Source organism: Vipera berus (genome assembly GCF_964194415.1).
Source record: "Vipera berus genome assembly, chromosome: 9".
Classification (NCBI taxonomy): domain Eukaryota; kingdom Metazoa; phylum Chordata; class Lepidosauria; order Squamata; family Viperidae; genus Vipera; species Vipera berus.
Genome location: NC_138212.1, coordinates 19,169,139 through 19,192,955, shown reverse-complemented (window position 1 = coordinate 19,192,955; position 23,817 = coordinate 19,169,139). Strand labels below are relative to the sequence as shown.

General features: G+C 40.7%; 1 protein-coding gene across 1 annotated transcript in view; it reads right to left on the bottom strand.

Moving 5' to 3' along the window:
- CSMD2 (CUB and Sushi multiple domains 2) overlaps positions 1–23,817 on the bottom strand; it is a gene marked incomplete at both ends in the record, with an annotated part of 651,882 nt that overhangs the window by 37,122 nt on the left and 590,943 nt on the right. Inside the window, 6 exons of the mRNA XM_081334380.1 lie at positions 2,731–2,919; positions 4,855–5,028; positions 10,113–10,388; positions 11,392–11,565; positions 12,884–13,078; positions 13,964–14,149. Coding sequence (XP_081190506.1) covers positions 2,731–2,919; positions 4,855–5,028; positions 10,113–10,388; positions 11,392–11,565; positions 12,884–13,078; positions 13,964–14,149 — 1,194 coding nt within the window. The remainder of the gene's footprint in view (positions 1–2,730; positions 2,920–4,854; positions 5,029–10,112; positions 10,389–11,391; positions 11,566–12,883; positions 13,079–13,963; positions 14,150–23,817) is intronic.

The following is a 23,817-nucleotide window of genomic DNA, read 5'->3' as shown; positions in this document are numbered from 1 at the left end:
ATGAAGTCCAGGAGATTCCTCAGATCTCAGAGAGTTGCGTTCAGTAATTCAGTCACCTCTGATTCTTTGGGGCACAATGGCATCATTTTAGCAGGAATGCCTGTCAATAGCTTCTCCTTTGTGTCTTGTAAGATCATGGCTGTGTCATCAGTGATATTGTCAACTTGTCTCCTCTTGTCATTTTTTATTATTGTCTTCTATTTTCCAACCTTTATGTTCCTGCGCACTGCAAAGCACTCCCCCCCCCAAACACTTTGCACAAGACTCTACATTTAGCTAATTGAAATATTCCAATTACACCCTTGTTTTTTCTCAAAATGTCCTGCTTGTTTATATCCAAGCTGGATTTCTAATTCCCCCCCCTGGATATTTCACTTGAGATAAGCTCTTAGAGTAGCTTCAATGCCTAAGACGGCAACTATTTAAGCTTACTTGTACAACAGTCCCCTAATTACAGCAAAATGGGCCTCATGTATCAATTTTCCATGGTGACAAGATGGAAATGCCCACAATACAAGGAAAACAGACTGTGCTGAAGACATTAAATTAAAAAGACATTTGTTTCTTTAATTGCTTTAAGAGAAGGAAAGAGAGGTGTAACACTTCAACTAAACTACCTTGTACTTTAAATGTGCAAAATCTGGGCCTTCCACGTCTTGATAAATATAAGGCTGGTGTCTTCCCTTGAGCTGTAACATTTCTCTGGAAGTCATTAGTCATATTAATTAGCAGACTGATGGTGTGACCAATATCTATCCTTGGAGAAACTCTCCTGTTTAGGCCGATATTCTGTCTTGAATTATTCCCCAAACCTCCTAAGGATGCTTGAAGAATTCAGGCTTTCCTAATTGTGTTAAGGGCTGATTTGAGACAGACTGTTTGATGAACATATAAACTGGATTTTAATTCCACTGATGTTTTTTTTTTCTTGTTACTTTAAGTGCAGATGAATGTACTCATTTAAACGGGACAGAGTTGTGGATTAAAGACATTGGAAAGAGATAAAGATGAGAAATACAGAGAGGCATTTCACCCTAAATTCCATTTTTTTCTTTTTGTCAATAGCTGCAGAGTTTTAAGGCATATACTGGCCCCACTCATGTCATTTTAGAGGTGGAATTCATCTCTGATCTTCTCTTCCTGACTTTCTGTGGAAGTTGATTTCTGTTTTAGCTGGCACAAGAAGGGGGTTAAGTTGCTCTGAAACCTCTCCTCCAAATATTGCATCCGCTGCATCAAAATGACCTTGTGTGGCTTTCTTTGAGAGTTCAAAGTCGTCTATATGAGAGTACTTCCAAACGTTTTCCTCACGACCACTATTTGGTGAAGGGAGGGAGGATTGATAGGTTGTGAAAGATTCATTCATTGAGATCAAATGGGGACTTAAAAATGAGTCCCTGGCAGACCTCAAAAACACTTTCTGAACTCTTTGAAACTAAAGCAAGCTGGGAGCTGCAAGAATCAGGAATATTGCTGAACCGTAAGTCCCAGAATTTCTCATCATCGGCCGGGCTTCCTGGGAGTGGTTTCACAACGTTGGAAGTGGCCCTCCAGGATGATGAGGTTGCCAAGCGCAGACAAAAAGAGAGGAGAAGGGATTGCAGCCTAATAATACAGAGAACCGGAGAACCAGGGGCCACTAATCGCCTAGCTTCTCCCCCCTTTTTTTATTACCTCTGAGTTTATTATTTCTAGTGGCTAATGGCTCCTATTTCTCCCTCTCAGAAAGAACATTAATGATGCTGATAGGAGCCAAGTGACCAGCTGAAGCTGTAATATGATGGATGCAATCTCTCTCTCTCTCTCCTGTCCCCTCTCCCTTTCTCTCTCATGAAATAGGAAAATAAAAAAATCCTGCTAAAAATGGGAAGTCTGGTTAGATGCTGGTAGGCTTTGGGCAGAAACAAGCAAACCAGTAATGGGGAATAACAGAAAACCAAAACGATCATTTTGCTATGGTTTCTGTTGGAAGAGTCTCCCTGAGTTTTTTTGCAATATCACGTGCGTGGGGTTTTTGCTTTTTGCTTTAAAGGGGAGAGTTTATTTTATTTATTTATCTTGATTGATCACTGTTTTCCCTACCAATGGTGCCACACTTATTATTTTAATCTTGAAAAGCTATTTTTCCATGGTAGGCTTCCCCTGGGGTAAATTTTTGAATACATCTATTCTGAATACAGTGACTGGTTTGCATGATCCTCCAAACATCTTAACCACACACAAATTTGAAAATGTCAGAGTTCAATGGATCAGGTGTTATTATTAGAGAAATCTAGAGAAAGCTCGTACAAAATGAAAATTCCCCTGGGAAGTTACCATCTCCATAAATAAACTAGTGGTTAAAGCACTGGGACAGAAAGCAGGAGACCATGAATTCAGGTTCTACCTTAGCCATGAAAGCTGGCTAAGGCACTGGCCAGTCACTCTCTCTCGGCCCAACTGACTTCACAGGGTTATTGTTATGGGGAAAATAGGAGGAGGAAGATGTGCTGGGTATTTTCGCTGCCTTGAGTTATTTGTAAAAAGGTGGAATACAAATAAATAGACAGTTTGGGATTCTGCTTAAGAGTCTGGAGGGTTGGCATAAGCTGTGGAGTTTCTCTTTCCCTTTTTCATGGAGCCGAGAAGAGGGCAAGGGGAAGCAATTACAATCTCAAAAGAGCCTTTAAATGATACATTCGCTTTCTGAACTGAATGGGAATCAAAGCAAAAGGAAAGCAAGGAACTTACTATGACAGACAGGGAGTGGCCGGTCCCAAACACCATCGCCCTGACATGTAAGCACATGAGTACCCAGTAAATAATATCCATGGTTGCACTGATAAGAGACGGTTGTTCCAAAACTATATCTGTGAGGCCCACTTGGTTGCACTTGACGGACGCTGTTTTCCAGGTGCCCAGGATCAGTACAATTTACAACTGCAAGCAAATCACAGAAGATGAAAAGAATATTAACAAAAAAAAAATGAGAAATTGTTACAAAGAAGGAAAGGAATCTCAGCTTTTCCCTTCCATTTTTTAAAATGACATGGGAGGACAATATATCAGATCAGGCGTATCTGTGAGTGTGAGCAAAAAGGTAGTAGTGGCTGATGAAGTGCCGCCTCTTTTGTGTATGTGTCATCCATGTGACACACATCAAAAAGGGGTAGGGCTCTGATTAAGTGGTGGCAGCAGCCATCCTGACCTTTTAAATCCTTCCCACCGATGCCACTGGATCAAATCCTTGTGTGAAAATTTTCCACCATTTGGTTCTCCTCTGTGATGGAACATAGTCTGGATTCCCAGGAGAAGCAAAAGACAGTGAAGCTCCACCCTAGGAGTACTCAGAGTATATCCTTCATGGTGCAAGTAGTAGCTTTAGTTTGACAAGATTTCTGTCTAATGATGAGTAACAATAAAGGAAATATGTCCGTTTTGGTTTTCAAAGTCTGACATCCTCTCCCTCTCCCCTCATTCTCGAGATGGGGGGGGAGGGAGGGAGGGAGAGAGACCTAGTTTTTGTTAAAATGAATTACTCAAATTCTGGCTATATCAATCCTAGTCTAGCAAAAGCAAGGCACTCTTTGCAACCCAGAAGAATTTAGAAATTGAAATCTACTTGAGATCCTTATGCAGGAATCCAACTCTGTCTCACCCAATATAATAATATAATAAATATAATAAATATAATAAACATAATATAATATAATAAATATAATAAATATAATAAATATAATAATATAATATAATATAATATAATATAATATAATATAATATAATATAATATAATATAATATAATATAATATAATATAATATAATATAATATAATATAATATAATATAATATAATATAATATAATATAATAATATAATATAATATAATATAATATAATATAATATAATATAATATAATATAATATAATATAATATAATATAATATAATATAATATAATATAATATAATATAATATAATATAATATAAAAGTTGGAAGGGACCTTGGAGGTCATCTAGTCCAACCCCCTGCTCAGGCAGGAAACCCTATACCATTTCAGGCAAATGGCTGTCCAGTCTCTTCTTAAAAACTTTCAGTGTTGGAGCATTCACCACTTCCTGAGGCAGGTTGTTCCACTGGTTAATTGCTCTAACTGTCAGGAAGTTTCTCCTTAGTTCTAGGTTGCTTCTCTCCTTGACTAGTTTCCATCCATTGCTTCTTGTCTTGCTTATATATATATATAATTCATCAATTATATATATAAATGATGAAGCAAAACTAAACAATACTCTAGGTCAGAGGTCCCCAACCTTGGCCACTTTATGACTTGTGGACTTCAACTCCCAGAATTCCTCAGCCAGCATGGAGTTGAAGTCCACAAGTCATAAAGTGGCCAAGGTTGGGGACCTCCGACCTAGGTTCTTTATGCCTTTCGCTGCACTCATTTAAAAGAATGGCTGAAATATGACAATTATGCATTTTGGGTGGACCTGATTCATTTAGTTTCTGTTGTCATGGTTTTACGGTTTTTGCCATTTTATGGTGATTGTGAGCCACCCAGAGTTGTGATTTAAGATGGGCAGCCATGCAAGTCTTTGAAACGAAATAAGGAACGTTATAATTTGATTTTAGTTTGAAGGCTGGGAGCTTTCTTTTTATCTACACTTTCCACACGACACTGAAGCTGAACTGTGCTGAGCTGCAGACCCTTTTTGCCTTGAAGAATCTGCTGGGATACGTTGAAAAGAAGCACAGTCGGGATAGGCTGACAGCGGTTCCATCTGAAGAGACGCTGCTGCAGGCTGTAGAACAGATTTAGATCGCAGAAATAATAAAGGGGGGGTGGGGAGAAGGAGGGGGGTAGAGAAGCACAACTTACTGCGACAGACGGGCAAGGGTTTAGTCCACTGGCCGTTAGCCAAGCATTGGGACTTGGAAGTCCCTTCAAGGTGATATCCAACGTTGCATGTAAACTTGGCCACATCATTGAGATTGAACTGAGTGCCTTGGGTCAGGCCATTTGTTGGGTTGCCTGGGTGACCACAGGTGATGGCTGCAGAGAGAATGCAAGACATTACATCCCTGCCTCGTTCCCCGGCTCGAGGACATAGAAATGCCAACTACAATAGAATGAAGTGCTACAAGTGAGATTTCTCCCAGGTGTGCCCATCTTCTAGCAGCATCTGATTTCTTTTCAAGCCATACTATGAAAGCCACCCTTTCCCCTATCTAGGCTGACCCTTAGCTAAGCTTAGCAGCAGGTTTCTAAAGGTTGGGAAAGGAGTCCCAGAGGTGTGTGTGTGTGTGTGTGTGTTTGTGTGTGGTTTTTTTTTTCCTTTCAAAAAGCCAACTGGACTTCCTTGCTTTTTTCCTTTGGAAACATTTTGATTCTCATCCAAGAAGCTTCTTTAGTTTTCAAAGAAAATGTTTTCAAAGAAAAACAACAACAACAAGAAAGTCCAGTTGCCTTTTAGAAAAAGTATCTTTGGGACAACCAGGGCTTTTTTTCCTCATAGAACGCCCAGAATGGAGTTCCGGCACCTTTTCTGGATGGAACCTTGTAGGGTAGGCAAGGCGGGTTGTATGACATGTGTGAGTTCTGGTACCTTTAAAAAAAAAGCATTGAGGACAACTATGACTGGATGATTTGAGAATCTCCATAGACCACAGGTCTGCAACCCGCGGCTCCGGAGCCGCATGCGGCTCTTTCAGCTGTCTCCTGCGGCTCCCAGTCCTCTGCCATGTGCAGTCCAAAAAAAAAAAGTGGGACTAAAAAAGTTCGAACAATATGCAGGGTAGGTGCATATCTTGCCTTGGCTCCACTCTTCAGTCAAACCCTGTTTTGCGCATGCATGCACATGTGCACACATTTTTTGCGGCTCCCAGTTTTTCCTTTTGTGAGGGAACCGGTTCCGAGTGGCTCTTTCACTGTTTCAGGTTGCTGACCCCTGCCATAGACAGTTTGGAAAGGAGGCTATTTGAAGGAAGAACTGTATTTTAACCATGTATCTTTTTCAGCAGCCGCTTTCCTTTTCGGCCAGACATTGTTATTCTAATACTTTCCAAGGAACATAGTGCTTTCCATAGTGTAGGTAACAATCAACAGACAAATAATCCAAAGAACTGCTTTCAACTATTGTCTGTGAAAAAGAGCCTGACCGTTGCTGTCTTAAATAAAAGTAGAACAACTGTGGAAAAACAAAGCAACGATAGTAATAATAGCAATAGGTGCCTTGGGTACAATTCCAAAACATCAAGAGCACTAACATCACCATCAGCCAATTGTAAAAGGCAGCTTTACTTGGTACAGCTTATATCCTGTGATGACAGTGGTGGGATTCAGCCAATTCGCACCACTTTGGCAGAATGCCCAGGCCCAGAATGGACTTCCAGAAGTGGCAACTACACAGAGAACCAGTTGTTCACATATTTGAATCCCACCACTGTGTGATGATACCTCTAACGCCATCAAACATTAATATCTGCCTATCCCAGGTCCTTGGGAAGGTGGATAAAAATGCCAACCCGGTCTAAACATCTGGCTGATTGTGCAGTAATAATAATACCATTATTATTATTATAGTTGCACAGTCAGCTAGATGTTCATACTGGACTCTATCTATCAAGTTCTTTCCAAGGACATGGGATAGGCAGATGGGGTTGTTTGCTGGTGTTACAAACATCGTTGCAGGAAGATTATATTATTATTATTATATTGTCAATTATAATAATAGCATAACGAGGTTTCATCACTACAATTCTCACGGAAAGCCTAAACTCCTCTGAAGCTATGAATAATTTGTGCAAATCGTCTGAGTTTGGTGAAGGCTAATGATACCATCCTCAAACACTTAGCTCAATGTTTTAATGTAGTTGTATACCAAGATGGTATAAAGATGGCAGCATTTAGCTCACCTTGGCTGATTTTAAAAAAACAACAGTTGGACATGATATACTGTAGGAAATATTTAAAAATCCCAGAAAAAATATTAAACCATTTATATACCATTCCCATGCAAACTACAACATACGAATGTGTTCACAGTCACCATAACCTGGGCTTAATCTGAAGCAAGAATTTCTCTTTTCAATACTTAATAGAAATAACTGTCATAAAAAAAAATCTTCTCTACATTCCCCCCTTGGATCCAACTTAGCCAAGCTTATCAACTCATACATGTTATGTTAAAATCCTCAGAGCTGTACACTCATTGAAACAGAATGTGGTCTCCTAAAAAGTGTATTGGGAAATAAAATAAAGGGCGTGCTACAATATTTCCCTTAAAATAGTGAAACAGCACACTGTAACTTAAAACGCTGTAGGCCACGAGAACATGTTGCAAGTCAAAGAGCTTTATAATTCCTTATTTTTTACAGGTTCACATACAAAACATGCTGGAAAGAGGGATTTTTCCAGAATCCAACATGAATATTCTGGCTTGAGGTAGTCAGGTGTTATATCACACTATTGTGCTAAGGAAAACACTCTTGTTCCAACCCATTCTCATCTCTGAGACATCAATTTTTCACGAATGAAGGCAAACATACGTGTCCCAGGATAATGTTGCAAGAACCAATCTGGGTCAGTCACTGGGACCAGAGGTTTACTCTTCAGAGTTTTTGGACTTGTCTTGAGGATGGGCTCCAGCATGAGTCTTAAAGCTCTCCTCATGTTGGAAAAGCTTAGGTCTATTGTATGTCTATTGTATGTTGAAACTCAAATACTTTGGCCACCTAATGAGAAGGAAGGACTCATTGGAGAAGAGCCTAATGCTGGGAAAGATTGAGGGCAAGAGAAGAAAGGGATGACAGAGAATGTGGTGGCTGGATGGAGCCATTGAAGCAGTAGGCGTGAGCTTAAAGGGACTCCAGAAGATGGTAGAGGACAGGAAGGCCTGGAGGAACGTTGTCCATGGGGTCGTGAGGGGTCGGACACGACTTCACAACTAACAACAAGATTGTATGTCTCACAGGTAGGGCCCAAGGGTTTCTCTACTCCTTGCAGGCTGTACCAAAATGCATTAGGCATTCACAATGAGAAGGGAAGGTGACTGGGCAACTGCACAGAAGACCAATCAAAGAATGTTAATTATAGGTTTTAAGCAACTTGGTTTTTTCCCCTGTGTGGTCTCAGTGCTGCCATATACATGGAAGATTAGCAAACTGATCTTCCCACGGGAAGATGCTCTGTCGAAATTTGTAGGATTTGCTTTGGCATCTTATATCCATCTTTTAAATGCCTTTTAAATATATGTGATTAATTTTAGTTCCCAAAAGGAAGACCTGTAGTGGAATTGTTGAGCATTCTTTAGCAAATAAATTACTATGGTGAATGCAAAGTAAGAGAGCTAAGAATAGAAAGAGAATCAGATGAAATATGTACTTAGCCAAACATCCTCTTTCATATGAACGCAACCAAAATGCTCTGGGGTAGAACAGGAGAAAAAGGGTGATTCCTTTGAAGCTCAAGGTAGCATAAAACCATGATGACTTGTGCGATCCTTGATAGATCTGTCCTTCTTTATGCAAGTTGAATCTCTTGCAGATCCACCTAAGTGAATTGTTAAATGGAACGCTTGCTTCCTACAATTGTGGGTGCTTCATCACTGGAGGTCTTCAAGAAAAGATGGGACAACCATTTGTCCAGGATGGTATAAGGACTTCTGCCTCATACCATCTTGGACAAATGAAGGTTAGACTGGAAGACTCCCAAGGTCCCTTCCACCATATGACTCTACGATATTTTTATAATATTTGTCATAGAGGAAAAGACTTCACAGATATAAAGTCTGGAATGGGCTCATAATCAAACCAACAGTGGATCTGCTGATAAAACTGGGTAAACCAAAATTGTAGGACAGCTTAATTTTCCTACGATGCATCTCTGAATATTTCAGAAATCATTTTTTAGATCCAGTAAAGTATGCAGTCCTTAGAAGTTCTGTTTTCACCCCATTTTTTACTGGGTCTGCAGAAGGGAGTGGGGAATTCTAGAAATATGAAAGGATGGACCAATGAACCCAATCAACTAACCAAAGTGATTTATGTTTTCCTCTAAACCAGGGGTGTCAAACTGCCGGCCTGTGGGCCGGATGCGTCACAACGAAATCGCACCCACCCCATTGCCGGCAATGGGGAAAAAGTCGCGATACGTCCCATGATATTGCGAGTTTGACACCTATGCTCTAAATTGTCTAGCACAAGGCTAATAATCTCATTCCTTTACTCGTGTTCTGGGAACACCTAAATTCAGTCAATTGGCCCGTTTTGCAAATTTAGACCTCCAAGAAAAAGAGCTGGAGTGAAACAGTGGCTGAAAAATCAAAAATCATAACTCTCCCTTGTTGAGCTAAATGGCAGCACTAAACATACATCCCAAAACTGGCCATTGTGATCAAGCTATGCCCGTTACTACCTGGCTGGTCAGTGAAAAGGGGCTAATGTCAGGTTATGTGGGAAAAAATGGGTGGAATTCCACTAACTCCAAAACTGGTCTCTATGGAGATTCTCAACCATCCAGGTCTTGGTTGCCCAAGAAATGCTTTTCCAAAAGGCAACTGGGCTTTGGTTTTTCCCCCTTTAAAATGTTTCAATTCTCATCCAAGAAGCTTCCTCAATTCTCAGAATAGTTCTCAGAACTGAAGAGGCTTCTTGGATGAGAAGTGAAATATTTTCAAGGAAAAAAACCAAGGAAGTTGAGTTGCCTTTTGGAAAGGCCCTCTTGGGATGTCCAAAACAGGTGACTTTTAACTAGAATTATTCCTACTGGATTTCATAACATTTTATTAAATGTTTGCTACTTACTTCCAAAGCCTTTGGGGTGGCCCCCAGCAATCAAAGAGAGAAATGGCATAAAACCGATAATTAGGAAAAAATAAAAAATAAAGATGAAAGAGAGCAGAAGTGATAGACCAAGATGGAACTAAGCCAGGAGTCTCAAAAAATCCTTGCGAAATCTTACGCGGAACTATCGAAACTTGCAAGATTTTTGGCAACTAGGAGACATTTCGGGAATCAGGACTGGGAAATGGGAGAGTTGGACCCTTTCTTTTTTTTTGGGGGGGGGGTGTTTCTCTTCCTAAGCTCTCTATCAAAGTTGTGAGTCAGGCTGTATAATTAAAATGGCAACATACTTACGCACACAAACAGGAGTCTTCCCGGACCAATGGTGATCTTGCTGGCAGATGCGAACTGACATGCCGATGAGCCGGAAGCCAGGGTTGCACTGATACACCACGCTGCCACGGTAACTGTAGTTCTCGCCATTGATCTGGCCATTGACAATAGAACCTGGCTCACCACAGTGACCGGCTGGAGGGAGAAGAAAACAGGAGGAGGTGGGGGGGGGGGAAACAGAAAGTAGAATTAGTGATAGTGCAATGTAGAATGAACCCTTCCTGGATACCTGTGTACCTTAAGAAAGGCACTACAAATTTTGTCTTAATTCAGAAGGTTCTTAAAACAATATAAAAGCAAAAGCAGAAATATATGCTGACAGTGGCGAGGAACGGAAAGACCCGTTAATTCCCACAATGGAAGAACGGATGGAAAAAAGTGTAGAGTTGGTGGAGATGGCAACATTAGTTATTTTAATTAATGAGAAGAACTTAGCCAGTTTTGTTTCCACTTGGAAACCCCTTCCAGATTTTATGCCCCAAATTGTAGGTCTCTAAAAGTACTTGTCTCCACATTGCTTATGTGTGCATCAACTCTAAAAATCTGGATATGACAACAAGATAAGATTTCCTCTTTCTTTATATGGGTGGTGAGTCAACATTGCCAAGAGACTGCTAACCTTATTAGTTTAGATATTTATAGAGTTTTTCATCTACTGCTATACTGGATGAAAAATCCTATAAACATCTTAAAAACTACTAGTGTTTTTAAAAGATATGTTCAATTATATCAGGTTTCCAAAGATGAAAACAGGCAACTCCAACAATGAGAGAGAAATTAAAAAGTCTTTTGAATGTATCAAACAGTTATAAAGCAAGGATAAAAGGAAGAACAGCAGCAAGAATCCATTGCAGTTTTCATTAATTCTGTTTATTAAGACTATTCAAGACATTTCCCCATCTGGAACTGATAATGTGTAAAATAAGGTTTAATTTAACCAAAAGCAACATAAAAGAACTTTTTGGTAGCAAGTGGCCTGTACAATACAGTACTTCATTCTTCAGAAAGAAGAAGAAAGAAATTTATGCAACACATAAATTAAAAGCAGCTGATTAATGCTGTCCCTTATACAGTACATTTATCAACTGAAATTGTGGTGGATTAATCCACTGCTTGCAGGTCTAGTTCTATCACTTTCTAAAGATGGGTGCAGAAACATCCTTTGAATGGTGCCCAGGTCTCCTATTTGGGATTATGAATGGCCCCCAGTTGATCAGGTTAACAGTAGTCCTGTACTCACCCAGGCATGTCACTTCTAGTCCACTCCAAAGACCGTTGGCCATACATTCTCGCACACGAGAGCCCACTAAGGTGTAGCCGCTATTGCAGGAGAAGATGGCAGTAGCTCCATAAGTGGTTAAGGTCCCAATCCTGTTTCCATTGGATGGCACAGGCAAGTCTCCACAGGAGATGACTAAAATTAAGACACACACAAACAAACATAGGGTACTTAGCAAAGGACCCTAGGACAAAAGAGAGCTCATTGGCTCTTCAGACTTGGCAGTGCATGTTACAGTAATTTGTAGATTGCTCAATCACCCTTAATTTAATCAACCTCAAGTGGCTAGCTTTGTAGAACATAGGATGGAGGATTTCATGGCACTCACTAAACTGCATCTTAGCGAGTTGTCAAGAAGTGACTAGCTCTTGTGACTATACAACTCTTAAGCCAATTTTTATGGATTCCCAAATCCTCCTGCTTTACAAAACTTTGGCAACAAAAGTGAGACTTGAGGCGGCATGATTCTTTTATAAGAAAACAATGTTAGCTATAAAATTGGTGTGCTAGGTATTATTAAGTGATATATCACTAAGAGCGTATTCTGGAAGCTTTCCCAACCATATAATTGTTTTGGAACAGAACTAATTCCTTATAAAATATTTGTATATTTATTATTATTTTTTGTCCGTTACCCATTCCCAAAGTCTGCAGAAGGCTAACAATCTCATAATAATATAAAGCAGTCTTTCTCAACTTCAGTAGCTTTAAGATGCGTGGACTTGAAGTCTGTGCATCTTAAAGCTGCTGAAGTTGAGAAACATTGATGTAAAGAGTAATGTTCATCAAAAATCCCAAACCCACATCCTCCAACATGCCTAAATATAACACAATCACAATATACATTAACCTTTCCCCAAGCATCGGTTATATGATCACAAGCTTTATCTTTGGCCATGAGATACCATTCTGCTGAGTTAAAATGGAACAAGTAGTTGTTGACTGTATCCTAAATGCCCAGGACGGATTAAGCTGAGCAGAACACCAAGGGAGTTCTGGAGTGGGGACACCTATTTAGAAAAACCTGCTTTCTGGTCCCTTGACACATGACAGTATCATAAAGGTGGGACCTGGAAGGAGTTAACCCTGTCTGATTTTGATCAGATGGGCAGATGAATAGAAGAGAAGGTGGATAAGATAAACCAGTTTGGAGCCCTGTAGGACCTTAAAGGTGAAAAACGGTGTCTTGAATCATGCTCAGAAGCCAACTGGCAATTATTGCACCTCCCAAAGCAGCGGGGTCACCCAATATATTGGAACATACCTATTACTGCCCAGGTCGTCATATCCTATGTCAGCTGTAGCATCTGAATGCTCTTTTTTTAATCTGGAATGTATATTTTTATACTTCTTGTCTTTATAACTGCTATTCTTCAATCGTTGTACAACCACCCCCCCCCAGTGTCATATTATCCTCCCAGGTGCTCACACTGTTTTGATTTGTCACACTCACTTCTACAAGTTGGCATGGGTTCTCCTATGCTCCATTTCCCATTTGCTTCGCAGCCGATGACACGGAACCCAATGTAATAATAGCCTGGGTCGCAGATCAACATGAGCTGTGCGTTATACTGGTACTGGGTCTCATGAATCAGCCTCCATCTCCCATGTTCCACAGCAATGCTACTGATGTCAGGACAGCTGACCGCTGAATTCACCAAGAGATGAAAAGAGAAACAATCTAAGTCAAACTAAAAGCCCATCCATCTGTCCATTCTAGCTGAGAACGGCCAGGTGAAAGCTATAAATAAGAGGAGAACGTTGCATTTGTCATTGTCACTGTACGGTCTGAACTGATTTTTTCCCCCCAAACTGGTGGTCATTTGAAAATGGCCCCAAATTTGTCACAAAGCTGAATGAAGTTAGGATACAAACCTCTGAGGCAACATTGAATGATTTCCGAACAAGGGGAACAATGAACCTGATAACTATAGGAGGAAAACAGATGGGAAGACAAGTCTATTAAAGGTGTTTAGCAGTGTCAGCTATCAATGGAGCCTCCACCTTCTGATTTGCATATGAAATAATAGGAATAATCAATATAAGAAAGAGTTATACCTGCATGGAAAGTTCTGTCTCAAGGAAACTAAAGAATGGCCAGATTAGGCTTCAAAAGTGGCTTTTAAATTGCTCCACTAAAACCATGGACAGAATAATCTGGGAGGATGGTTCCTTTGACTTTCTCAATGTAGGATCTTCATCAGCAGATTAGCAGCCCAGCTAAAAAAAGTCCAGCAGAAGGATTTCCCTCATGAGATCTTTCTTTGGGCTTAGACAGAAGAAAATATCTGGCCCTCTGGAGCAGGAGATTTAGATTTCTATATAATATCCTTTTTCTAATTTCCCAGTAATTAATCTAATTAACCAGTGTTGTCAAGAGACTAACCATCTAGGTGGTCTTTTAATTCCAACACAATAAGCTTCTGGTTGCTTTTGAAATTATTCTGGATGCTTATTAAGACAAAGGCACCATACATATTTAAAAAAGAGACAAAGAATATTGAAGATTGAAGGTGGACCACATTAGACTCACCCACACATGGAGGAGGACTATTGCCATTGCTCCACTGTCCAGTAGTCAGGCACTCTACGCTGGAGTTATCTTGGGCTTGGAGGTGAAAGCCCTCTTTGCATTGATAAACTGCTTTGTTGCCCATGGTGTATTCCTGGCCAAAAATAACCCCGTTCTTCGGAGCTCTAGGAACTCCACAGGAGATTGCTTGGAAAGAAAAGTCAAGATAAGTGATTGCTTGCATTCACACAAAGTCTTTGCTTCCATAGTTAGTTGTGCTCCAAAATCTAACCTGTTTGCATTATCTTGAGCCTTCTCTATCCAAGGCATATAAGCGATAGTCACAGTAAACCACAATGATGCCACAAGGACATGCGTGTTATGACATAACACAAATGCTGCAAATATATACTTGATGTCTTGATGCAGGTGAAGAAATTAGGGTGGCCTATGTCTAATGTAAAGGGACGCGGTGGCTCAGTGGGTTAGGACACTGAGCTTGTCGATCAGAAGGTCGGCAGTTTGGCGGGTCGAATCCCGGGTGCCACGTAACAGAGTGAGCGCCTGTTACTTGTCCCAGCTTCTGCCAACCTAGCAGTTCGAAAGCACGTAAAAATGCAAGTAGAAAAATAGGGACCACTACGGTGGGAAGGTAACAGCGTTCCGTGTGCCTTTGGCGTCTAGTCATGCCGGCCACATGACCACGGAGTCGTCCTCAGACAAGCGCTGGGTCTTCGGCTTTGAAACGGAGATGAGCACCGGCCCCTAGAGTTGGAAATGACTAGCACGCATGTGCGGGGGAACCTTTACCTTTACCTTGTTATGTCTAATGTAGTCATCACATATGTGTTGTGATGCTTGTCACTACACATGGCATAATGCATTCTTTGCCATCCCCAAGTTCTGAAGACCCTCATATGCTTTTCCCAACCTCCTAGGATACCCCTGTGTGTACAAGCATACTATTTGAATTTCTCTTTGCAAAAAATACAAATACACTTCAGTGTGACTTCTTCCAAATGAGCCAATGATAAACGCAAATAAATTAATGCATAATCCCCATAGAGGGACAATGTTTGGACTGAAAAGCCAGCTAATTTGTGAACAATATTGATTGAGATTATGGTTCCTTTTGAAAAGGGAAGATTTGCCTAGTCTTGGGGCTGTCTGTGGAAGTAAAGAAAGGGACAGTAGCTAGAACTGTTTTGAGCTTGTGAAGAACAGGCCTTGCCTCAGGTCCCCCATGCCCTGCTATGCCTTACCTTGATTTATGCTACTTGAGATCTATCTTTGAAGGCAATCAGAAACCCCAGTTTATATAACTGTTTGCAAGATGACAAGGAAAATCAGTTGATGTTGGATTGTTGGGCCACCTTTAACAGACTAATGGTATTGACCTTTATGGTTTGGGCCCAGATAACATGAAGATCTCATACTTTGTCCTCACTTTGAGATTGGCTTCCAAATTCTTTGTACAGATTCAAGGGATGGGTCCTTTTCAACTAAGGTCCTTGATTTGGACATTTTTATCCTTACTGAAACAGATTAAGACCTGTCAATTTAGTTCTCTAAACAAACTTTAAATAGCTATTTATTTTGAACTATATATACTTGGATTTTTTTAATTTGATGTTTATACTTTTAAATGTTGGGTTAGAATTGGTAGTACCTTTGTTGCTTTTGTTGGTATATCTTCAGATCATATTTAATTTTTTTGTGCTTTAGTGTCATTGTTCTGATTTTATTTGGATGATCCGTTTGTTTTGCAGATTGGAAGCTGTCTTGTGAGGACCTGCAGAATCCTAAAATTGGCGTATTTGAAGTAACATCTGTTTTTCTCCTAAAGCAACCATTTATGAATCTGTTGTCTTTGTATAGACAATTTGTCACTGAGTAATTAGAATATTCATATATTTTTTATGCTGTAATAGCAATTTAGCCAGTGACCTGCTGAAACTTCATTTCAATTAAATGAGCTCAAATCTGTGGACGTACCTGACTATCTTTTCCCAGGATGCATTTGCCTGCAAGCTATGTTGGGAGGTCTACAGCCAGCAGAATTGTGATTAGGGATCTGTGCTTAAAAACAAGCCAAAGTAAAATGATAAGCTAAAGCTAAAGCTGCAGCATAAACATCCAGATAGCATTTAGATTTTAAAAAAGGCCCTTCATGAGAAAAACAGAAGAAGGAATAGTAGGCGGCTGGAGAGGGATTTTGAAAGAACAGTTATAGTAGATGGTGAAAGAAACACTACAGTGATAGCAGAATATGAAGGTCTAATTTATTACAGCACAGCCTTTCTTAATCAAGGACATAGGCTCCTTCTACAATAGTGCCTAGTGCATTGGAAATAATTAGCATAAGCAGGGAAGGAAGGAAGGAAGGAAGGAAGGAAGGAAGGAAGGAAGGAAGGAAGGAAGGAAGGAAGGAAGGAAGAAGAAAGATGGGGAAAGGTGAGTGGATGAGGAATAGTGGAAGAAGGAAGGAGAGGGAGGCTGGCCGGCTGGCTGGCAAGAAGGAAGGAAGGAAGGAAGGAAGGAAGGAAGGAAGGAAGGAAGGAAGGAAGGAAGGAAGGAAGGAAGGAAGGAAGGAAGGAAGGAAGGAAGGAAAACAGATCCAGCCAGCCAGAGTGGATGTCACCAGTCGCATCCTAGCTTTGTGAAGATGATTGTGTGCATGTCACCCAAACCACTAAGGAGCTCGCTCAGCAAAACCTCTGGCAAGGCCAGGCGTCTAGACGGCTAAGTGTGATGAATACCAATTTCACGTAGCAGTGACAGCAAAGGGAAAGGACAGGCAGCGGAAGATCCATGCTTTTGACTGATTCGGCTCTGTAATCACTACAACCTTCAGGGGTTACCTTATCAAAGTAATTTGTAGGGCCACACAGAAAGCTCAGGCGCCCCAAACTGACTGCCAGTTGTTAACTGTTCTGTTCTTCTTCTGGCCCCTGTAGGGTTTTGCATGTGGGTGGGCAGGTTGCAGGGAGGGGGTGGGTGGGGGCTGCTTCACTCTTTCAACGCGAATTATACAGGCATTGTTATCCCTTTGTCCATCTGCACAACTCCAAAAAGATCAAGAATCAGCACTGGTCTGTTTCAAGATTAGTCACTGATGCCATGCAGAATTCCGACTTGCTCAGCCCTGCAATTTGGGGGCATTTTTTAGTTTCTACATTTTTCTTCTTCTTTTTTTTGGGGGGGGGCTTTGCTGAACATGTTTTATGTAGGCTTTACAGCAGTAGCAGTCCTGAGATTTAGGACGGAGCAAGAGAATTCATTGCAAGGCTTGCCTATCATACGAGAATAGCTGTATCAGGAAATGGGCAGTATATAAACTTAATAAATAAAACAAATGACTATAGCTTGCTATCTGATTTGGAATAGGATGCTGGAAGTGTGGACGGGTGCTTGGAGGCACCGATGAGCTACAAGATGGATAAATTAAAACTTCATCTCAAGAAGGAATAATAGAGTTTAATCTTGGAAGGTTCCTCAGTACTTGATATAACACCAAACTTCTGAATGGGGCTAACTCATCAAGAGTACATGCCTGGGAGAAAGGGAATTTCTGGATCCACATCAGAGCCTAAAACATAGGCAGAACATTTATTTCAGCGGTGGATTCCATCCCTAGGGAAGATTGTGGTAGTTATCCATGGGCTTTTGGAAATCTACTTGTTCAGGTTACTTTTTAAAATAAAAATATGTAAAAAATAAAAAAAAACATAAGGAAAAGAAGGAAGTGTTTGCATGAATATTCATTACTCATGGACTACTCAGTCTTAGAGAGATGTTAATATAGTATAAAATTAATCAGTTTAGATCAAAACACTTTAACTTAAGAAGAGTGGAAGTGAAACATATAAAGCAGTGTGAGTTCTTAATATTGTACTCCAGTTGAGACTCGTAGTGAAAAATGTGTATTCAGATATGAAAACATTCTTTGGAATATTGTATATTTGATGTGGAATAGATATCCTTCAGCCTGGTTGATTGCACTGAAGTTTGAGAACTTATTGAAGGAGGTAAAAAGTCTGATCCAAACTGATAAAGAGTTTGCAGGAAAAATAAGGGGTTTAAATGTCTATAAGCTACACTTTAAAGAATCAGAAGAAAGAGGATCCTCAGACACACACACACACACACACACACACACACACAGAGAGAGAGAGAGAGAGAGAGAGAGAGATTAAGGAAATATTAAGCTAATTGCTATAGCATGGTGGGATCAGTGAACTAGAGACCTAAATGGTTTCCCCCTTCCAAAGCTCAAGAGATAGATGAGGATAGATAGTTGGCAGATAGTTCACAAATAGAGGATAGATGATAGTTAGATAAGGATAGTTGGCAGATAGATAGATAGACAGACAGACAGACAGACAGATAGATAGATAGGGCTCAAGAATTAGGAGAGAGAGAGAGATGGATGTACGGAGCATGGGGTGGAGCAGAAGTAGTATAACCTGGTGTCATGACTAACAAACATTGAAGGGTAGTCTAAGGAAGGCAACCCAAGGAGATAGGTGAGTAAAATAAAGACTACTCATCAATAAGGAGTAGAAGAAGTACAAGGGAAGAAGCTAAGGCTTTCCTATCTGCAGTTCCCTTCCCAAATCAGGTTTCGTTTCCTAAAGCTCTTGGGGATACAGAAGAATCAGGAGAGGTGGTTTCCAAATGCTCAGGCAAGAGAGAGGTCAGCAAACTTCACTGGTGAGAGAATTGCCCAAGGATTTGTCTGCGGAAGGACTGAGGTTTGCAACATCCCAAAGGGACAGCAGGGAAGAGGGAGAAGGGATGGATCGTCAACTTAAAAGAGCTCCAATTCAAGAAGAGGAGGGGAAACTGTTAACACCCACAGCTGTGGTGTTCTGGCATTTTTCCAAAGGAGGCTTGTTTAAATGTGTCCTGTGACTGTAAGACTGCTCAGTCTACTACAGGGGTCTTCAAACTTGGCCCTTTGATGACTTGTGGACTTCAACTCCCAGAATTCCTGGCTGAGGAATTCTGGGAGTTGAAGTCCACAAATCATAAAATGGCCATGTTTGAAGACCCCTGGTCTACTAAATATGGAGGGAGGGAGGGAAGGAGAGAGAGAGGGGGACCTATCTCTGCAGGAGAATTGGGGGAAATTCCACTGAATTCATAGCATCATGATGTTCTTTGGACCTGTGCAATGCTGTCTATATGGTTTCTATCTCCTTCTTGCAAGTAATGGAGCTTCCTTGGTTGTTCACAACTAAAGGCTTGATTCCCAAGAATTAGTGTGAAGAAGCAACTCACTAGTATCTCTTATTGCTTGGAGAAATAATGCCAGCCTTTTAGAAGTAAGTTGCAAAAGCCCAGAAAAGGTCCCACTTAGGACTCTCCGAGAAGCCAGTTTCCTGATCTCAGGATAGCTTTAAAACTGTGGCTACACTCCCTTTCTTCTCCTACCATATTTTTTCCATTTTTGTAGGAATGTACAATATCTATTTCCTTTACCCACTTATTACTACTGTCATCTAATGCAAAGGAACACAAGCATCCAGGATAATCAGAGGGTTTCCCCCTCCGTAACAATTGTTACATGAAATAACTAAAGAGAATTTCATTACATGAGATAAAGGGAATCACCGTAGCAAAACAGGGCATTACAAGAAGCACCACTGCATTCATGTAAATTGTTTACGCAATTCTTTTCAGGGTTTGGAGAGGTACCTGTTTTATTCTAATTTGTGTAATCATAGATATTGACTGAGGGTTGCTACTGTAGAAACTATATTCTCTGATTACAAGTTAAATAAACATCAACTCCTGGCTTTGGTCCCAGACCTGGAGTTGATGTTTATTGTTTGTTCAATTATTTTTGCTGTCTATCAGATTATTTTAGTCTGGGCTGTCTGCCTGATTTGATGCTTTAGCTCAGACATGTCAAACACAAGGCCCGGGGGCCGGATCTGGCCCGCAAAGTGGTTTCATGTGGCCCGCGAAGCCATCCTGGAAACAGTGAGGGAACAGCCCCCACTTGGCCCTGGCCCAGAGACCCTCCTTCTGCCAGAGACCCCCAGATCTGTCCCACTCCTGCCCAGGCCCCCATAGGCACCCTTGATGCGAACGATGTAGAGCTGGCCACCCCCACCCAGTAGGCCATACACACTCTAGCCACGCCCACCCAGTAGGCCACGCCCACCCAGGCCACACCCACCCGGCCCCCTGAGGGCAACCGCAATGCTGATGTGGCCCTCAATGAAATTGAGTTTGACATCCCTGCTTTAGCTGCTTTTATATTTTCCCTCATTTTGTGTGTGGCTAACAAATTTAAATAATAAATGCAAGTTAACTACAGGTAGTCCTTGACTTATAACAGTTCATTTAGTGACCATTACAGCACTGAAAAAGTGACTTGTGACCATTTTTTCAATTTATGACCATTGCAGCATCCCATGGTCACAGGATTCACATTTGGATGCTCGACAACTGGTTCATTTTTATGATGGTTGCAGTGTCCTGGGGTCATGTGATCATCTTTTGTGACCCCAAAGCAGTGGTGGGATTCAAATGCCTGAACAACCGGTTCTCTGAGTGGACACCACCTTCCAGAAGTCCGTTCTGAGTCTGCACCTCTGAGGCCCAGAATGGACATCCAGAAGTGGCATCCATGCATTTCCGGTGGTCTGTTCTGGGCCTTGCAAAAAAAGGCTAGGGTTTCAGCCGAAGTTTGCCGAAGTCAACAAAAAATTAGCTTCCAGTTCTCCTGAACTGGTGCAAACTGGCTGAATCCCAAAGGTCCTTTTTTCCCCCCTGGAGGCAACTGGACTTTCTTGTGTTTCTTTTGAAGAGGTTTCGCTTCTCATCCAAGAAGCTTCTTCAGCTGTGACTAGATGGTGGGAAATGGAAGGATTTATGTACACAACCATAACTGAGAACCTCCATAGACATCTTTTGTGACTTTCTGACAAGCAAAGTGAAGTCAGATTCACCTAACAACCATGTTACTAATTTAACTGCACTGATTCACTTAACCAATGTGGCAAGAAACATCGCAAAATGGGGCAAAAGTCATTTAACAAATTTCTCACTTAGCAATATAAATTCTAGCCTCAACTGTGGTTGTAAATTGAGGATTACCTGTATTGTGGAGAGTGAATACGAGGCAAACCAGAACATTCTGCAGGACGGAGAAGAATGGGCAAGAGGGAAATATTTCAAAAGAGGCAAACTAAGAATTCATCACACATTTCCAACGTCCCCTCTCTCCAACCATTAAGTTCAGTTTTATCAGATGGGCTAAAGATCATGGGAAATCAAGAATGACATTGGCCTGAACAAAAAGACAAAGTAGTTTGTCATTCCAGGCTTTTATTACAAGTGAGAGAACGAAAGTCTCAGCTGCTAGAGCTTTAATGAAAACCAGCAAAAGGGGAGTTTACCTTACCAGCGAAAAGTGAAGTGTCTGGCAGCATTTCTATCTCATCTGCCTCCCACCAAGAGGAAATGAATTCAACCTCAGAAAAGAGCAAGCTTTATCTTGAGGTCAAAGAGGAATTCTTTAAATAACAGCCCCCAGGTTGTTGACAGCCAGACTCCAATATTCAGAGAGGGTTTGGGGTCTAGTAATCTTATGGACAAACTATTTTTGAAAGAAGAATTTGCTGCACTTTCCTTCAGAGTCTCTCCTTTGCCTTGATGTACCTGACTCGGCTTCCCTCTTCCAGATTTTTATTGGGGTTTTGATTAACAAAGAATCTCAGTCCCTTGGAGTTATTCCTTTTCTGGCACTGATTACTTTTAAACCCACTTTAGACAGTTTTTTTTCAGTTTTGCTGCAAAAGTTCTGAGATGATAGATAGATAGATAGATAGATAGATAGATAGATAGATAGATAGATAGATAGATAGATAGATAGACAGATAGATCCACTTATACCATTTTATAAAATATATTAGTTAGGAAAGGTGCGTCTTAACTATCTTTAAACACCTGGCACACTTGCATTTAAAATCTTGCAGCAGTCTTCATCTGGATAATTTCTATGAATCCTATGTCAACATACAGCCTAGTTAATCCTAATGTAGTTCTGCTCAGACCAGTTGCAATTTACCCAAAGCTCATTAAATAACTAGAGAAGGCCCTTGACTTCCATCTACTTTGCTTCTAGTACAGATGGCCAGGCAGGAATAGACTCAGTTACAAGTTCTTGGATTTAGCAAATGGTTCATCAAACAAGATGGAAACATCTCTTGTGCTCTTTTGCATCAAAACAGCATTCTAATTTGGAGCATTTAGTATCCTTTTGCAGAATATGGCATGATGGAATCTTTACAGCAATGAAACAGAACATCTGTTATTTTACAGATTAGATTGGCAATTTAAGAGGATAATTTGGGAGCATCATCCAAAATGGATGCAGAGAGACTGAACACAATCACTTGGATTATTAAAGAAGAATAGGTATTTGCTATTTGTTTTTATATTAGGGTTTATGATCATCCATAAAAAATATTGGCATTTTAAGTTGAGCTTATCTGTGTAGATGCTTGTATTTATCAGCTCCAGGATGCAAAGAAAATTAAGGAACATTGGACAAAACAGTAAGGTATCAGCAAAATGTTTAAGCTAAAGGAACATATCATTACAGGTAGTCCTCAATTTATGTCCATGACTGGGTCCAGAATTACAGTCCTAATTTTACTGCTGTTGTAGGTCAAGGCACCATGGTGACTGGAAGCAATCTTCCAGCCTTTTTCATGGCAGTCGTTAAGTGAACCCATTCATTTAACTGAGGTTTTTGCCATATAGGAGCAAAAAAATTTGCAAATTGCTATTTTGTGAGTGTGGAACCTGTAACTGTTATAAAGCCTGGCCCACCTGACATGCGGTCATGTAACCATGGGGTGTATGTGTGTGACTATTTACAATGATTGGGAGTGCTTTATGGGCCATAAAACACCCATCTTGTGGCCTTCCTGATTTTGAATGTCCCAAAGATGCTTTTTCAAAAAGGCAACTGGACTTGGTTTTTCCTTGAAGATGTTTTGTTTCTCTTCCAAGAAGCTTCTTTTGCAGCTGACTGCAAAAAATCTAATTCTTTCCATCCTCCACCATTCAGTCAGAATTGTAGAAGTTTCTTGGATGAGAAATGAAATGTTTTCAAGGAAAAACAAAGTCCAGTCGCCTTTTGAAAAAGCCCTTTGGGGACAACCACGACCTGGAGGACTGAGAATCTCCACAGACTAATTTCAAATGGTTGTAAAACAACCAATCATTAAGCAAGGACTCTGCCTATATGACTTTTGACAAAGATTTGCCAGGAAAGGTTTGATGTTACTTCAGGTTTCTTGGCATTGATATATTTCAACAAGCATGCCTGAGGAAAAAAAAACATCCAGAGCTAAACCCAATGATTTACCAGTTCATTAAAACCCTGACTCCCACAGCCTAAAATGAGTTTACAAGGGCAGCAAAGAACTTTAAATCTGATTGTGGAAACCTGAAAGCAGCTGCTGCTTAAAGAATCAGAGGAAGCAGGTTCCTGAGAGACGCTAAGACAAAGAGTGGCTAGAGGTCAAGGGAAGCAATAAAAGAGCAATGAAGTCTGTTTTGGAAAGAGTTCAGAGAAGCAGCGAGGTGGGGGCTGGCTGGTTAGCAGGAACTCAAACAGATCATTCTGCCTCACTGAACCCCCAAGGAGCAAGGCTATTATTACAAATGAATCTGCTTTAAATGAAGCTTAAGTAAGTCTAATCAGACAATCTCTGATCTTTATCTCCCCCCCCCCCACCTTCCTTAACTGTCTTCCCATCAGAGTCTGGATTTCAATGGTGGCAAGAGATCTACAGGGAATGTTTTTTTCCCCCCCAGATTTATTCAACCCTGCCAGGTCTCAGATTAAT